This window comes from Scyliorhinus canicula, chromosome 11 (assembly GCF_902713615.1).
Source record: "Scyliorhinus canicula chromosome 11, sScyCan1.1, whole genome shotgun sequence".
Taxonomy (NCBI): domain Eukaryota; kingdom Metazoa; phylum Chordata; class Chondrichthyes; order Carcharhiniformes; family Scyliorhinidae; genus Scyliorhinus; species Scyliorhinus canicula.
This window is the reverse complement of record NC_052156.1, coordinates 168,887,462-168,906,431: the sequence shown is the minus strand read 5'-3', so window position 1 is coordinate 168,906,431 and position 18,970 is coordinate 168,887,462. Positions and strand designations below refer to the sequence as shown.

The window sequence follows — 18,970 nt, the reverse complement described above, 5'->3', positions numbered from 1 at the left end:
CTCCTTCTACACTGTAAATTCTATGAAACACAAACAACATTTGCTACCCTGCGGCCAGTTGTTACCCCTGGGTCCCTCAATCAAATGAATCTCAGTACCTGATAGGGAATGGACATCAGGAAGGCCATTCCCCTGCCTCCCTCACCCATCACTCCACCCTCAGAACCTCCCTGACGTTACTTTCCTGTAGCCAGGGTTCCTCCGTGGTTTGGGGCTCCACTACCTGTCCTGGGGACAGCGGACAGGTGATGCTGCTGAGCACAGGTGCAGACAGCTTCTGATTGGTCGGCAGCTCTCGGTAGGTGAGACCTCCAACCCTGAGGCCTTGATTCAAGGGAAGGTTCCCCCTCTGGCCACAACATTGCCTGATTGACTTGTGATTCTGCAGGCCTTCCTGGAGGAGGCAATGGTTCTCTCTTGTTGGCTCTCCAGCTGTGGAGACACGGGTTGCATGGTAGTACAGTGGTTAGCACTGTTGCTACACAGCACCAGGGTCCCAGGTTCGATTCCCGGCTTGGGTCACTGTCTGTGCAGAGTCTGCACGTCCTCCCCGTGGCTACGTTGGTTTCCTCCGGGTGCTCCGGTTTCCTCCCACAGTCCAAAGATGTGCAGGTTAGGTGGGTTGGCCATGATAAATTGCCTTTAGTGTCCAAAAAGGTGAGGTGGGATTACTGGGTTATGGGAAGGTGTGGGTTTGGGTAAGGTGCTCTTTCCAAGGGTCGGTGCAGACTCGATGGGCTGAATGGCCTCCTTCTGCACTATAAATTCTATGAAAACATCTACACACCTTATCATCTCTTTAAAAAATTCAATCAAGTTGGTCAGACATGATCCTCTTAACAAAACCATGCTGACTGTTCCCGATTAATCCCTGTCTCCCCAAATGCAAATTAATCCTGACTCTCAGAATTGCTCTCAATAGTTTCCCCACCACTGAGGTTAGACTGACTGGCCTGTAGTTTCCTGGTTTATTCCTTCCCTCCCTTCTTGAACAATGGACCCACATTGACTATCCTCCAGTCCCCTGCACCTCTCCTGTGACCAGAGAAGAATTGAAAATTTTTGCCAGCACCCCTGCTATTTCCTCCCTTGCCTTATTCAGCAGCCTGGGATATATTTCATCTGGCCCTGGAGATGTATCTACCTTTAAGCCTGCCAGACCACTCAGAGCCTCCTCTCTGTCTGTGTTAATCTCTTTAATTTTATTACAGTCCTTCTCCCTGATTTCTATACCCACACCGTCCCTCTCACAAGTGAACACTGACACAAAGTATTCATTTAGAACCCAACCTACATCCTCCAGCTCCACACACAAATTATTACTGTGGTCGTTAATGGTCTCTACTCTTTCCCTAATTATCCTTTTACCCTTAATGTACTTGTGAAACAACTTTGGAATTTCCTTTATTTTATCTGCCAGTATCCGTTCACGTCCCATTTTTGCTCTCCTAATTTCCTTTTTAAGTTCCCTCTTGCACATTCTATATGCCTCTCAGGCTACTGCTGCTCTGAGCTCTCGATATCTGCCATAAGCCTCCTTTTTTCTCCTGATCCAGTGCTGTTATCTCTGGATATCCAGGGTTCACTGGATTTGTCGGTCTCACCCTTTTTCTTGATTGGACCATGTTGGCCTGTACTTGTTACATTACACTTTGTAGCAATATGTTGTTACTCTTTGCCTCCTAATCCAGAATCCAGATCTGATGGGTTGATGATAAGGAAACCACCAATCTTTAACTTGAAGCAAAACTGATTTATTGAATAACGATTAAATTAAATAGAGTTTGCACACTCTACAGAGCTATAACTATTAATAAAGCAAGATTGAGCCTGTTAAACAGTAATTTATAATTAAGTATTAACTAATGATGTCCTCGTGCTACTCTCTCTAATCTAAACTAGTCCTTGAGTTGTGATCAATCTCTCTCCTCTGCTAACACTACCCAAGATTCCCTGAGCTCTGATATTTATACTGGGAACTAGTGGTGCCCTCTAGTGTTTGTATTATACTGAGATGTAATAATTAACCCTTTAGTTGTATACCTGTATACATATCATTATAGTACTCTCCCTATTTTCTCCTTGAATACGTCCCACTGTCCTGGCACAGATTTACCTAAAAGTGTCAGCTACCAGTCTCCTTTGGCTAAATCATATCTGATCTTATTAAAATCGGCCTTCCCCAGTTTAGAACATTGATCTCAGACCCATCATTTTCCATAATAATTTTTCAAGGCTAGTGAATCTAACATCACTGTCTGCAAAATGCACCCCCACTGATATTTCAACCACTTGTGAAAATTAAATCCAGGACCGCCCCCTCTCTGAAGGTCCTTCTACGTAACGGCTTAAAAAGTTCTCCTGGATGCATTTTAAGAATTCCACTCCATCTAAACCTTTCACACTATGACTGCCCCAGTTAATATCGGGGAAGCTGAAATCCCCACTGTCACTACCCTATTACTTTTACACTTCTCTGAAATTTGCCAACATATCTGCTCTTCTATTTCTCTCAGACTGTTGGGGGGCCTGCAGAACACTCCCAGCAATGTGATTGCTCCTTTTTGGTCTTTCCCCTCGAGCCATATGGTTTCAGTTGAAGAGCTTTCTAAGATGTCGCCCCTCCTTACTGCTATAATGATTCCCTGATCAAAATTGTGATACCGCCTCCTCTTTTACCTCCTTCCCTATCTATCTGAGATCCTGTATCCTGGAATATTGAGCTGCCAATCCCGCCCCTCTCTCAACCATGTCTCAGTGATAGCAATGTCATCATACCCCCATGTTTAATTTGAGCCCTCAATTCATCTGCCTTGTCCATCAGACTCCTTACATTAAAATAAATACCATCCAATCTTGCCAAAGTCACTGGTGACTTAAACTGGTCTGGACATTCTATGCCTTTCTGACTCACCTGATGATTTCTCTAATTTTGGCTGTGCATCTGTCCCTGCTGAATCTTCTCTCAGGTTCCCAACCCCTGGCAAGTTAGTTTAACCCTCCCCAACAGCTCTAGCAAACCTCCCCGCGAGGACACTGGTTCCATTCCGTTCAGGTACAAACCGTCCGCCTGTGTACTGTCCCACTGACCCCAAAAACAGTCCCAATATCAAAGAAATCTAAATAAAGCCCTTCCCTCCTGCACCATCTCTCAAGCATCTAGTCATTTGGACTAACCTCCTATTTCTATACTCACCAGCACGTGGCGCCTGAAGTAATCCAGAGATCATAATCTTCGGGTCCTGTTTTTAATCTGCTTCCTAGCTCCATAACTTCCGCTGTGAGGATCTCATCTCTTTTCCGTCCTATATTGTTGGGTACCAATGTGAACCACGATATCGGTCTGTTTTCTCTCCCCCTTCAGAATTCTCTGCAGCCATTCAGTGACATCCCGGACCCTGGTACCAGGGAGGCAAAATACGATCCTGGACTGTCTTTTGCAGCCACAGAAACACCTTTCTGTTCCCACTTACAACTGAACCCCCGACCAGAATCGCCCTGACATTCATCCCTCCGCCTCTCTTGTGCAGCAGACCCACCCATGATGACATGAATTTGGAGTTCGGAGTACACCGTACCTTACATTGAGCAGCTGAGGAGAAAACACATTGGGCGGGACGGCCAAAGTGTGACACCGTCGTAATGCCGGGGCTTTTTCCGACGGCGTCAACATGGCCTCAGGATCGCAATTCTGGCCCCTACAGGGGGCTAGCACGGCACTGGAGCAACCCACACCATTCCAGCCGCTCATCACAGCGTCAACTGGGTGCTGCGGGGTCCGCGCATGCGCAGTGGCTCCATTCTCCGTGCCGGCCCCGATCGATGCAAATCGAGCAGGACTACAGGGGCCAGCGCGAAGAAAGGAGGCCCCAGCCCAAGAGGCCAGCGCACCGAAAGGGCCAGGCCACAGCGGAAGCCCTCCCGGGGTCAGACTCCCCTCCCCACCCCACATGCCACCGCCGGACCCTTTAACGCCAAGTCCCCGCTGGGTAAGACCAGGTTAGAACGATGCCATTGGGACTTGGGTTTCCTGTTACGGCCGCTCGGCCCATCCCGGGCCGACAATCGCCAGGGGCCCCATAGAGCAGCCCCCGACCGGCGCCGCTCCGACAACGCCAGCACCAATGGTGCCGATTCTCTGCTCTGTGGGGAACCGAGGTGGCGTGGGGCGATTCGCGCCGGCCGCGGCGATTCTCCGGCCCAGCAGGCTGAGAGAATCCTGCCCATTAAAGATTGTAATAGTCTTCAGATTGCCAAAAATAAATCTTAGAATCATAGAATCCTTACGTGAAGAAGGAGGCCATTCGGCCCATCGAATCGGCACCGACCTTTCGAAAGATCACTCTGCCCATGTCCACACTCCCCCCCCCCCCCCCCCCCCCCCCCCCCCCCCCCACCCCACACGCCTCACCCACCCATCCAAGTAACCCCTTAACCTAACCCACACAATCCAGGACAATATTAGTATGGCAAATCCACCTAACCTGCATATCTTTGGACTGTGGGAGGAAATCGGAGCACCCAGAGGAAACCCAAGCTGACATGGGGAGAACTCGCAAACATGGAAACTGACCCTGGGTCACTGGCGCTGTGATGCAGCAGTGCTAACCCGGGTCCCTGGCACTGTGAGGCAGCAGTGTTAACCCGGTCGGCACTGTGAGACAGCAGGGTTAACCCGGGTCCCTGGCACTGTGAGACAGCAGTGCTAACCCGGGTCCCTGGCACTGTGGAGCAGCAGTGCTAACCGGGTCCCTGGCTCTGTGAGACAGCAGTGTTAACCTGGGTCCCTGGCACTGTGAGGCAGCAGTGTTAACCTGGGTCCCTGGCACTGTGAGACAGCAGTGCTAACCCGGGTCCCTGGCACTGTGGAGCAGCAGTGCTAACCGGGTCCCTGGCTCTGTGAGACAGCAGTGTTAACCTGGGTCCCTGGCACTGTGAGACAGCAGTGCTAACCCGGGTCCCTGGCCCTGTGAGACAGCAGTGCTAACCCGGGACCCTGGCACTGTGAGGCAGCAGTGCTAACCCGGGACCCGGGCACTGTGAGACAGCAGTGTTAACCCGGGTCCTTGGCACTGTGAGACAGCAGTGTTAACCCGGGTCCCTGGCACTGTGAGACAGCAGTGCTAACCCGGGTCCCTGGCACTGTGAGGCAGCAGTGCTAACCCGGGTCCCTGGCACTGTGAGACAGCAGTGTTAACCCGGGTCCCTGGCGCTGTGAGACAGCAATGTTAACCTGGGTCCCTGACACTGTGAGACAGAAGTGTTAACCCGGGTCCCTGGCACTGTGAGGCAGCAGTGTTAACCCGGGTCCTTGGCACTGTGAGACAGCAGTGTTAACCCGGGTCCCTGGCACTGTGAGACAGTAGTATTAACCCGTGTCCCTGGCACTGTGAGGCAGCAGTGCCAACCTGGAAACCTGGCACTGTGAGGCAGTAATGCTAACCCGGAACCCTGGCACTGTGAGGCAGCAGGGTTAATCCGAGTCCCTGGCACTGTGAGGCAGCAGTGTTAACCCGGATCCCTGGCACTGTGAGACAACAGTGTTAACCCGGGTCCCTGGCACTGTGAGGCAGCAGTGCTAACCCGGGTCCCTGGCACTGTGAGACAGCAGTGTTAACCTGGGTCCCTGGCACTGTGAGACAGCAGTGTTAACCCGGGCCCCTGGCATTGTGAGACAGCTGTGCTAACCCGGGTCCCTGGCACTCTGAGACAGCAGTGCTAACCCGGGTCCCTGGCACTGTGAGGCAGCAGTGTTAACCCGGGTCCCTGGCACTGTGAGACAGCAGTGTTAACCCGGGTCCCTGGTGCTGTGAGGCAGCAGTGCTAACCCGGGTCCCTGGCCCTGTGAGACAGCAGTGTTAACCCGGGTCCCTGGCACTGTGAGACAACAGTGTTAACCCGGGTCCTTGGCACAGTGAGACAGCAGTGCTAACCTGGGTCCCTGGCGCTGTGAGTCAGCAGTGTTAACCCAGGTCCCTGGCACTGTGAGACAGCAGTGCTAACCCGGGTCCCTGGCACTGAGAGACAGCAGTGTTAACCCGGGTCCCTGGCACTGTGAGGCAGCAGTGCTAACCGGGTCCCTGGCACTGTGAGAGAGCAGTGTTAACCCGGGTCACTGGCACTGTGAGACAGCAGTGTTAACCCGGGTCCCTGGCACTGTGAGACTGCAGTGTTAACCGGGTCCCTGGCACTGTGAGGCAGCAGTGCCAACTCATGATTAATGATCACTGGAATTCTGGATTTTGAGATTTTTTATTGCGAAACCAATGTTTTCCATGGTAGCAAACAATCCTGTTCTTGAGGCATTAATGAGATAGATTAATGAATGCCTCGATTATGAATCAGTGTTTTCTGTGGGTGTGATTTTCTCCCGTTTCCAGCTTTTACAGTCTTTCCTCCATTGCTGGCTCATCCTCCCTCTGAGGGGTAGGGACAATCCCAGAGGAAATTACTTGTAATGGTAAAGAGGAGATTTAAAAAAAATATGAGGGTGCAAATCTGAAATACAAACAGAAAACACTGGCCAGAATCAGCAACTTAATCTGGATCTAATAGATACACTTTGAGTAAATAGCTCAGCATGAAGTTCAGCACGCACAGTGAAAGGAAGTGACCAATGGACCAATGTCTGAAATGTATCATTGCCAGAGTGTTTCTGTGATAAGATTCAGATATTTCTGGAGATATTGCGGCAGACAGAATCCCTGTCAGTCAGTAACAGGGAAAAGATCTCATGGCTGAAAATACACTTATCAGGAATAGATTTTTTTTTATCTTTGAAGGTTTAATTGGCTTCTTTAAAGAAGAACTCAGTTAAAAACAGTTTATACACTGAACTCCCACATGTTTAAAGGTATAAGCGGAAATTTCAACCATCTGGGGATGGAAGTTAATGAATTAATTTACAGCCTGTGACCATTTCCCAGCAGCTGGAGTATCTGCGTGTAAAGAAATTGAAATTTAGATCCTATTTTATTGATAGGATCCCAAAGCCATTTCTCGTGCCCACTGCGAACACTCCACTCATTACAAACTATTCAACAAGAAGCTAAGTCCCTTCAAACTTAGGTTAGCTCAAAAATATTTCCATGTGTCCAGGGGAGCAGGATTACTCGACAAAGATAATCAGAGTTGTTGCCCCTAAAAACTGCACTCCACCTATGCGCAGTAGAACATAGAACATAGAACAGTACAGCACAGAACAGGCCCTTCGGCCCTCAATGTTGTGCCGAGCCATGATCACCCTACTCAAACCCACGTATCCACCCTATACCCGTAACCCAACAACCCCCCCTTAACCTTACTTTTTAGGACACTACGGGCAATTTAGCATGGCCAATCCACCTAACCCGCACATCTTTGGATGGGAGGAAACCGGAGCACCCGGAGGGAACCCACGCACACAGGGGAGGACGTGCAGACCCGCACAGACAGTGACCCAGCCGGGAATCGAACCTGGGACCCTGGAGCTGTGAAGCATTTATGCTAACCACCATGCTACCCTGCTGCCCCGCAGTCTTGTATTGCCACCAATTGGGCAGCCCGATGCTGTGCTGGCATAAATTCATTGAATTGCCCGGGACCTGTTTAGCTGGGAACCTTGCCAGTTGTATTTAAGGAAGGTCCTGCCCTCGTGCTGGTACCTCCTGCTGCAGCTCCCCGGCCATTTCTCCAGCTTTCCATCCAAATGGTACTATCCCCCTGCATGACTACGTGAAATTGTGAGGGTACATGTCAGAGATGAAGAATTCACAATTCGGCAAAACTGCAAACATTTTTTAAAAAATAAAAAAATTTAGAGTACCCAATTATTTTTTCCAATTAAGGGGCAATTTAGAGTGGCCAATCTACCTATCCTGCACATCTTTGGGTTGTGGGGGTGAAACCCACGCAGACACGGGAAGAATGTGCAAACTCCACACGGACAGTGACCCAGGGCCGGGATTCGAACCCGGGTCCTCAGCGCCGTAGGCAGCAATGCTAACCACTGTGCCACCGTGCTGCCCCGCAAAACTGCAAACATTAAAATTCTGTCGGAATGAGAGCTTCGATCCCCAACCTCAGGCGACACCCCCAAGCCACAGTACTGGAGAGAACCACACAGACTAGAGCATTGGCTGTGGATTGACTTCTTATATCAATGGCATCGATCGCGTGTTGTCTGACCAATCAACATGATATTGTCAACTCTATCAGCACAGCATCGACCACCTTCTTATCTCAACCCAGACGTTTAAATGTGTAAAATAGGAAAGGGTTGGAAATTCTGAGAGAATAGCGGGTAACCGACATCACCACAAAAACATTGGAAGCAGAATGTCACCTTCCTGATATTTCCCATCTTCTTAGTAACCAAAGTTGAAATTACATTATTTTTAGTTTTTGACAACAATTCAATAATCAATCGATGCTGAACTCAATATTTCTGTATTTCATCATGTTTTGTGTTAATAAAAGTGAAAGATTATTTTGCAAAGGTGTTAAATAATACAAATATCTACAGAGAGAGGGCTCTCAGAGCAAGTCGAAGACATTCTACCTGAGTGAGTCAGTTCATCAATAAATTCTCCAGGATAGCAATTCAAAGAAATTAAACTTTTTAAACAGCTGGGACAATTCAATGGATTAACCTATTAGTTTTGTTGTTAAACAGGAGCTGCACTGATTCACAGAAAGTTGATACTATTAGCCCCATAAAATATTGCTCTCAAAATGTCCAAATGGCTGCTTAAAGCAAAGATTAAAATTCCATTTCACTCATCAGATTAAGTAAATGTCTATTGTTGGTGAAATTTGATGCACGTCTTTATCACTTGTTGCAGTCTCCACAAAATCCATTTTGGCTCCAATAAATGTGTTTGTAATGATCTTAAAACAATTACTGCAGAGGCAAAATTAAATAACTAGTTTGTTAGCAAACAGAATGTATCAATGAGTTATTGTTCTACATTAAATAACAGTACGTGTGCACTCACCTTTATGTGATAGACGCAGCCTTGGGTGACTGGGATCTCCAGAACAGCTGGAATATTGTAAGATCAGGACAAATAGAAGCACCACTGTGGCAACAGCAGTGCCAACCAGTGACATGTTGCTTGAAGATCTGTCTCTCACTTCTTCCTTCTGAACGTGAAGTCCAGTTTTATTCTCTCTCTCCCTCTCTCTGTCTCTCTCTCTCTCTCACCCTTTTCCCTAAGCTCCCTGAATGACACTATATCCTACTGCCAACAATGACCAGTCCCTTTAATTTTAATCCTGTTTTCAGGCTCTTCAACAAGCTGAACTGCTCCTCCCTGGTGTTTTCCCAAATCTTTCTACTTTCCAGGACTTAGCCCTGCCAAGCAGTGAGGTTCAATTCACCTTTCACCCCTCTTAATTAGAGGCAAGATCTCTTTCGTCTCTGTGGTTACAGGCTGCAGGCTTTAGCGTTTGCAGTCGGCTGTGCAGCATATTGAAGCTAAGTAAAGCATGAAGTTTTACTCCACAGAAATCACTGCTGTCCACGTGCCGCTCACTGATCCTCCCATTCTCCTCTAAATCCAAGCCCCCTGGTGTTACGTGGAAGAACGCCAAGATACATTTATGGGTCAATGAATACAAAAGGAAGATTAGTTTGAGCTCCTCGCAGCATCTTTAAGGGATCTTACTTTAAATATCCAACTGTTTTTAATGATTTATAATATTTTATTTTCCAGGGAGGGGGAATCCACTCGTAAGTTTTTCAATTTCTGATGATATTTTGTAGCCCAAAAAAACTCAGTTCATGAAAAGCAGCTTGTACACCTCAGATCTGCCTGATGCTGAGGTATCTGTTTGATTGCATTGTTTCATTGTAAATCCATGGAGATTTTTCTTGATTAAACTGTGATAAAAAAAAGCCCTAACTTCCTTCAATATTCGCGGCGGCACTGGGAGATTCCGCAGTGTACAGAAAGGTGGTTTGGGTATCGGTGGTACGAGGATGCATCTCCCACGCCTGCTCTACAAATCTTTGTCCTGTGTTGTTCACAGAAATGTATCGCAAATTTGCAATAAAGTGACATTCTAACTTTTGAACTGCAGGCTTGGGACCATGCAGAAATTAACAATCCTCAGAAAAAATGTGGAATCAAAGGGACATTTCTCAGGTCAGGAGAAGCCAGGAGGCCCTGTCCACCCAGGAGGCCCTGTCTACCCAGGAGGCCCTGTCCACCCAGGAGGCCCAGTCCCCCAGGAGGCCCTGTCCACCCAGGAGGCCCTGTCCACCCAGGAGGCCCTGTCTACCCAGGAGGCCCTGTCTACCCAGGAGGCCCTGTCCACCCAGGAGGCCCTGCCCACCCAGGAGGCCCTGTCCACCCAGGAAACGCCGTCTACCCAGGAGATGCTGTCTACCCAGGAGGTCCTGTCCACCCAGGAAACGCTGTCTACCCAGGAGGCCCTGTCTACCCAGGAGACGCTGTCTGCCCAGGAGATGCTGTCTACCCAGGAGACGCTGTCTACCCAGGAGGTCCTGCCCACCCAGGAGGCCCTGTCTACCCAGGAGACGCTGTCTACCCAGGAGACCCTGTCTACCCAGGAGGCCCTGTCACCCAGCAGGCCCGAGGCCCTGTCTACCCAGGAGGCCCAGTCTACCCAGGAGGCCCTGTTTACCCAGGAGGCCCGAGCCCCTGTCTACCCAGGAGACGCTATCTACCCAGGAGGCCCTGTTTACCCAGGAGGCCCGAGCCCCTGTCTACCCAGGAGGCCCAGTCTACCCAGGAGGCCCTGTCTACCCAGGAGACTGTGTCTATCCAGGAGGCTGTGAATACCCAGGAGGCCCTGTCTACCCAGGAGATGCTGTCTACCCAGGAGACGCTGTCTAACCAGGAGATGCTGTCTACCCAGGAGACGCTGTCTAACCAGGAGATGCTGTCTACCCAGGAGGTCCTGCCCACCCAGGAGGCCCTGTCTACCCAGGAGACGCTGTCTACCCAGGAGGCCCTGTTTACCCAGGAGGCCCGAGCCCCTGTCTACCCAGGAGACGCTATCTACCCAGGAGACGCTTTCTACCCAGGAGGCCCTGTCTACCCAGGAGGCCCGAGCCCCTGTCTACCCAGGAGGCCCTGTCTACCCAGGAGGCCCTGTCTACCCAGGAGACTGTGTCTATCCAGGAGGCTGTGAATACCCAGGAGGCCCTGTCTACCCAGGAGACGCTGTCTAACCAGGAGATGCTGTCTACCCAGGAGGTCCTGCCCACCCAGGAGGCCCTGTCTACCCAGGAGACGCTGTCTACCCAGGAGACGCTGTCTACCCAGGAGGCCCTGTCGACCCAGGAGGCCCGAGCCCCTGTCTACCCAGGAGGCCCTGTCACCCAGCAGGCCCGAGGCCCTGTCTACCCAGGAGACGCTGTCTACCCAGGAGACGCCGTCTACCCAGGAGGCCCTGTCTACCCAGGAGGCCCGAGCCCCTGTCTACCCAGGAGACGCTATCTACCCAGGAGACGCTGTCTACCCAGGAGACGCTGTCTACCCAGGAGGCCCTGTAATCCCAGGAGGCCCGAGGCCCTGTCTACCCAGGAGGCCCAGTCTACCCAGGAGGCCCTGTCTACCCAGGAGACTGTGTCTATCCAGGAGGCCGTGAATACCCAGGAGGCCCTGTCTATCCAGGAGGCTGTGAATACCCACGAGGCCCTGTCTACCCAGAAGGCCCTGTCTACCCAGGAGGCCCTGTCTACCCAGGAGGCCGTGAATACCCAGGAGGCCATGAATACCCAGGAGGCCGTGAATACCCAGAAGGCCGTGAATACCCAGGAGGCCCCTCTACCCAGGAGGCCCTGTCTACCCAGGAGGCCATGAATACCCAGGAGGCCATGAATACCTAGGAGGCCGTGAATATCCAGGAGGCCTTGTCTACCCAGGAGGCTGTGAATACCCAGAAGGCCGTGAATACCCTGGAGGCCTTGACTACCCAGGTAACGCTGTCTACCCAGGAGCCGCTGTCTACCCAGGAGGCCCGAGGCCCTGTCTACCCAGGAGGCCCTGTCTACCCAGGAGGCTGTGAATACCCAGCAGGCCGTGAATACCCAGGAGGCCTTGTCTACCCAGAAGGCCATGAATACCCAGGAGGCCTTGTCTACCCAGAAGGCCGTGAATACCCAGGAGGCCTTGTCTACCCAGGATGCTGTGAATACCCAGGAGGCCGTGAATACCCAGGAGGCCGTGAATACCCAGGAGGCCATGAATACCCAGGAGGCCCTGTCTACCCAGGAGATGCTGTCTACCCAGGAGACGCTGTCTACCCAGGAGACGCTGTCTACCCAGGAGACGCTGTCTAACCAGGAGATGCTGTCTACCCAGGAGGTCCTGCCCACCCAGGAGGCCCTGTCTACCCAGGAGACGCTGTCTACCCAGGAGGCCCTGTTTACCCAGGAGGCCCGAGCCCCTGTCTACCCAGGAGACGCTATCTACCCAGGAGACGCTTTCTACCCAGGAGGCCCTGTCTACCCAGGAGGCCCGAGCCCCTGTCTACCCAGGAGGCCCTGTCTACCCAGGAGGCCCTGTCTACCCAGGAGACTGTGTCTATCCAGGAGGCTGTGAATACCCAGGAGGCCCTGTCTACCCAGGAGACGCTGTCTAACCAGGAGATGCTGTCTACCCAGGAGGTCCTGCCCACCCAGGAGGCCCTGTCTACCCAGGAGACGCTGTCTACCCAGGAGACGCTGTCTACCCAGGAGGCCCTGTCTACCCAGGAGGCCCGAGCCCCTGTCTACCCAGGAGGCCCTGTCACCCAGCCCGAGGCCCTGTCTACCCAGGAGACGCTGTCTACCCAGGAGACGCTGTCTACCCAGGAGGCCCTGTCTACCCAGGAGGCCCGAGCCCCTGTCTACCCAGGAGACGCTATCTACCCAGGAGACGCTGTCTACCCAGGAGACGCTGTCTACCCAGGAGGCCCTGTAATCCCAGGAGGCCCGAGGCCCTGTCTACCCAGGAGGCCCAATCTACCCAGGAGGCCCTGTCTACCCAGGAGACTGTGTCTATCCAGGAGGCCGTGAATACCCAGGAGGCCCTGTCTATCCAGGAGGCTGTGAATACCCAGGAGGCCCTGTCTACCCAGAAGGCCCTGTCTACCCAGGAGGCCCCGTCTACCCAGGAGGCCGTGAATACCCAGGAGGCCATGAATACCCAGGAGGCCGTGAATACCCAGAAGGCCGTGAATACCCAGGAGGCCCCTCTACCCAGGAGGCCCTGTCTACCCAGGAGGCCATGAATACCCAGGAGGCCATGAATACCTAGGAGGCCATGAATACCCAGGAGGCCTTGTCTACCCAGGAGGCTGTGAATACCCAGAAGGCCGTGAATACCCTGGAGGCCTTGACTACCCAGGTAACGCTGTCTACCCAGGAGCCGCTGTCTACCCAGGAGGCCCGAGGCCCTGTCTACCCAGGAGGCCCTGTCTACCCAGGAGGCTGTGAATACCCAGCAGGCCGTGAATACCCAGGAGGCCTTGTCTACCCAGAAGGCCGTGAATACCCAGGAGGCCTTGTCTACCCAGAAGGCCGTGAATACCCAAGAGGCCTTGTCTACCCAGGATGCTGTGAATACCCAGGAGGCCGTGAATACCCAGGAGGCCGTGAATACCCAGGAGGCCATGAATACCCAGAAGGCCCTGTCTATCCAGGAGGCCGTGAATACCCAGGAGGCCGTGAATACCCAGGAGGCCGTGAATACCCAGAAGGCAGGGTTTATTTGAGCTGTCACCAATCAATGTAAAGTGTGGGTGTCAGAAACTTGTTTTTTTGAAGGGCTTTTCTCAGAAGAGGTTACTTGTCTGCTCCTGTATTCGCATGGTGACTGATAGAGGCCATGTTGCAGCGGATGGTAGAAGCAGCCTGTGGTACCACATTGACCAGCATCTCTGAAACTGTTCATTAATGTATGCTCTGTGTCAAAACAATGGGAAAATTGCTGACATTAACTTCCGAATTCTGGAGATAATGAGGGTAAAAGCAGCCAGCCTTCTGACCATCTACAAGCGTTCTATGATTGTGGAGACTAATCGATGAAATTCACCATCAATCTACTGCTGGCTAAATTGGGAATACATCACAACATTTGGGGGAGAGACCAGGTGGTTTCTCCTTAGAAGTCCAGGTGCAAACTGAGTAGTTAATCTTCCCCAGAATTTTTTTTTTTTTTTTTTTTTGCTACATTGCTCTGGTAACTTGTAATGATTCCAGTTGGCTGATTGTGTAAACTTGAGGTCATCCAAAAGTCTACTACCCATATCATTACCGCCATGTGCTGACTACACGTCACACTGTGATCATTGGCCTACACTGTCTCCCAGTATTGCCACACCTCAACTTTAAACTTCTCATCCTTATTTTCAAATTTGTTCCTGGCCTTGCTGCTACATTAATCTTTCATCTCTTCACTGTTCCCTATCTCTCTAAACTCTTCACCGTCCCCTGTCTCTCTAATCTCTTCACTCCTCCCTATCTCTCTCTCTACACCGTTCCTATCTCTCTAATCTCTTCACCGCTCCCTATCTATCTAATCTCTTCACCGCTCCCTATCTCTCTAATCTCTTCACCGCTCTTTATCTCTCTAAACTCTTCACCGTTCCCTATCTCTCTAATCTCTTCACCGCTCCCTATCACTCTAATCTCTTCACCGCTCCCTATCTCTCTAATCTCTTCACCAATCCCTATCTCTCTAATCTCTTCACCGCTCCCTATCTCTCTAATCTCTTCACCGCACTTTATCTCTCTAATCTCTTCACCGCTCCCAATCTCTCTAATTCTTCACTGATCCCTATCTCTCTAATCTCTTCACCGCTCCTTAACTCTCTAATCTCTTCACCACTCACTATCTCTCTAAACTGTTCACCGCTCCCTATCTCTCTAATCTCTTCACCGCTCCCTATCTCTCTAATCTCTTCACTGCTCCCTATCTCTTTAATCTCTTCCCACCCTATCTCTTTAATCTCTCCACCGCTCTTTATCTCTCTAATCTCTTCACCGCTCCCTATCTCTAATCTCTTCACCGCTCTTTATCTCTCTCATCTCTTCACTGCCCTATCTCTCTAATCTCTTCACCGCTCCCTATCTCTCTAATCTCTTCACGCTCTTTATCTCTCTCATCTCTTCACTGCTCCCTATCTCTCTAATCTCTTCACCGCTCCCTATCTCTCTAATCTCTTCACGCTCTTTATCTCTCTCATCTCTTCACCGCTCCCTATCTCTCTAATCTCTTCACCGCTCCCAATCTCTCTAATTCTTCACTGATCCCTATCTCTCTAATCTCTTCACCGCTCCTTAACTCTCTAATCTCTTCACCGCTCACTATCTCTCTAAACTGTTCACCGCTCCCTATCTCTCTAATCTCTTCACCGCTCCCTATCTCTCTAATCTCTTCACCGCTCCCTATCTCTCTAATCTCTTCACCGCTCACTATCTCTCTAAACGGTTCACCGCTCCCTATCTCTCTAATCTCTTCACCGCTCCCTATCTCTTTAATCTCTCCACCGCTCTTTATCTCTCTAATCTCTTCACCGCTCTTTATCTCTCTCATCTCTTCACTGCTCCCTATCTCTCTAATCTCTTCACCGCTCCCTATCTCTCTAATCTCTTCACGCTCTTTATCTCTCTCATCTCTTCACTGCTCCCTATCTCTCTAATCTCTTCACCGCTCCCTATCTCTCTAATCTCTTCACGCTCTTTACCTCTCTCATCTCTTCACCGCTCCCTATCTCTCTAATCTCTTCACCGCTCCCAATCTCTCTAATTCTTCACTGATCCCTATCTCTCTAATCTCTTCACCGCTCCTTAACTCTCTAATCTCTTCACCGCTCACTATCTCTCTAAACTGTTCACCGCTCCCTATCTCTCTAATCTCTTCACCGCTCCCTATCTCTCTAATCTCTTCACCGCTCCCTATCTCTCAATCTCTTCACCGCTCACTATCTCTCTAAACTGTTCACCGCTCCCTATCTCTCTAATCTCTTCACCGCTCCCTATCTCTTTAATCTCTCCACCGCTCTTTATCTCTCTAATCTCTTCACCGCTCCCTATCTCTCTAATCCTTCACCGCTCTTTATCTCTCTCATCTCTTCACTGCTCCCTATCTCTCTAATCTCTTCACCGCTCCCTATCTCTCTAATCTCTTCACGCTCTTTATCTCTCTCATCTCTTCACCGCTCCCTATCTCTCTAATCTCTTCACCTCTCCAATCTCTCTAATTCTTCACTGATCCCTATCTCTCTAATCTCTTCACCGCTCCCTATCTCTTTAATCTCTCCACCGCTCTTTATCTCTCTAATCTCTTCACCGCTCCCTATCTCTCTAATCTCTTCACCGCTCACTATCTCTCTCATCTCTTCACTGCTCCCTATCTCTCTAACCTCTTCACCGCTCCCTATCTCTCTAATCTCTTCACACTCTTTATCTCTCTCATCTCTTCACCGCTCCCTATCTCTCTAACCTCTTCATCGCTCCCTATCTCTCTAATCTCTTCACTGCTCCCGATCTCTCTAATCCTCACCGCTCCCTATCACTCTAATCTCTTCACCGCTCCCTATTGCTCTGATCTCTTCACCGCTCCCTATCTCTCTGATCTCTTAACCACTCCCTATCTCTCTAATCTCCTCAATGCTCCAGAATCTCTTCATTATCATATAATTGACACTGCAGAAAGAGTTTATTCGGCCCATCGGGTCTGCACCGGCCCTTGGAAAGAGCACCCCACTTAAGATCATGCCTCCACCCTATCACCGTTACACAGTAACCCCACCTGACCATTTTGGACTCTAAGGGCAATTTATCAAGGCCAATCCACCTAACCTGCACATCTTTGGACTGTAGGAGGAAACCGGAGTACCCGGAGGAAACCCACACACAGGGAGAACGTGCTGACTCCGCACAGACAGTGACCCAGCGGGAATCGAACCTGGGACCCTGGAGCAGTGAAACAATGTGCTAACCGCTGTGCTACGATGCTGCGCCTTCATTGCGCTCTAATCTCTTTATCGCTCTCTATCTCTCTAATCTCTTCACCGCTCCCTCTCGCTCTAATCTCTTCACTGCTCCCTATCTCTCTAATCTCTTCACCGCTCCCTATCTCTCTAATCTCTTCACGCTCTTTATCTCTCTCATCTCTTCACCGCTCCCTATCTCTCTAATCTCTTCACCTCTCCCAATCTCTCTAATTCTTCACTGATCCCTATCTCTCTAATCTCTTCACCGCTCCCTATCTCTCTAATCTCTTCACCGCTCTTTATCTCTCTAATCTCTTCACCGCTCTCTATCTCTCTAATCTCTTCACCGCTCCCTATCTCTCTCATCTCTTCACTGCTCCCTATCTCTCTAACCTCTTCACCGCTCCCTATCTCTCTAATCTCTTCACACTCTTTATCTCTCTCATCTCTTCACCGCTCCCTATCTCTCTAACCTCTTCATCGCTCCCTATCTCTCTAATCTCTTCACTGCTCCCGATCTCTCTAATCTCCTCACCGCTCCCTATCACTCTAATCTCTTCACCGCTCCCTATTGCTCTGATCTCTTCACCGCTCCCTATCTCTCTGATCTCTTAACCACTCCCTATCTCTCTAATCTCCTCAATGCTCCAGAATCTCTTCATTATCATATAATTGACACTGCAGAAAGAGTTTATTCGGCCCATCGGGTCTGCACCGGCCCTTGGAAAGAGCACCCCACTTAAGATCATGCCTCCACCCTATCACCGTTACACAGTAACCCCACCTGACCATTTTGGACTCTAAGGGCAATTTATCAAGGCCAATCCACCTAACCTGCACATCTTTGGACTGTAGGAGGAAACCGGAGTACCCGGAGGAAACCCACACACAGGGAGAACGTGCTGACTCCGCACAGACAGTGACCCAGCGGGGAATCGAACCTGGGACCCTGGAGCAGTGAAACAATGTGCTAACCGCTGTGCTACGATGCTGCGCCTTCATTGCGCTCTAATCTCTTTATCGCTCTCTATCTCTCTAATCTCTTCACCGCTCCCTCTCGCTCTAATCTCTTCACTGCTCCCTATCTCTCTAATCTCTTCACCACTCCCTATCTCCCAAATCTCTTAACCGCTCCCTATCTCTCCAATCTCTTCACCGCTCCCTATCTCTCCAATTTCTTCACTCCTCCCAATCTCCCAAATCTCTTCACCGCTCCCTATCGCTCTAATCTCTTCACTGCTCCCTATCTCTCTAATCTCTTCACTACTCCCTATCTCCCAAATCTCTTAACCGCTCCCTATCTCTCCAATCTCTTCACCGCTCCCTATCTCTCCAATCTCTTCACTCCTCCCAATCTCCCAAATCTCTTCACCGCTCCCTATCTCTCTAATCTCTTCACTGCCTATCTCTCTAATCTCTTCACCGCTCCCTCTCTCTTAATCTCTTCACTGCTCCCTATCTCTCTAAATTCTTCACCGCTCCCTATCTCTTTAATCTCTTCACTCCTCCCTATCCCAAATCTCTTCACCGCTCCCTATCCCTCTAATCTCTTCACCGCTCCCTATCTCTCTAATCTCTAACCGCTCCCTATCTCTCTAATCTCTTCACCGCTCCCTATCTCTCTAATCTCTTCACCGCTCCCTATCTCTCCAATCTCTTCACCGCTCTCGATCTCGCCATCTCTTCACCGCTCCCTATCTCTCTAATCTCTTCACCGCTCCCCATCTCTTAATCTCTTCACGGCTTCCAAATCTCTTCATTGCTCTCTCATCTTTTCATTGCTCCCCACCTCTTTACTGATCCCTGAACTCTTCACCGCTCCACATTGCTTTAATATCTTCATCGCTCCCTACCTCCTGAATGTTTTCATCACTCCCTATATCTTTAATCTCTTCCAGTCCTACCGCCCTCTGAGATATCTGAGCTGCTTTAATTCTGGCCTCTAGAGAATTCCTTATTTTTATTGTTTCTCCATTGACAGCTGTGCGTTTAGCTACCAAGACCATGAACTCTGGTATTCCTTCCATAAATCTAATTG

At 50.3% G+C, this 18,970-nt stretch overlaps 1 protein-coding gene across 1 annotated transcript in view; it reads right to left on the bottom strand.

The window, feature by feature from the left end:
* LOC119973814 (semaphorin-3E-like) overlaps positions 1-9,462 on the bottom strand; it is a 269,960-nt gene extending 260,498 nt beyond the window's left edge. Inside the window, 1 exon segment of the mRNA XM_038812238.1 lies at positions 8,976-9,462. Coding sequence (XP_038668166.1) covers positions 8,976-9,090 — 115 coding nt within the window. The 5' untranslated portion in view covers positions 9,091-9,462.
* Positions 9,463-18,970: the final 9,508 nt, after the last annotated feature.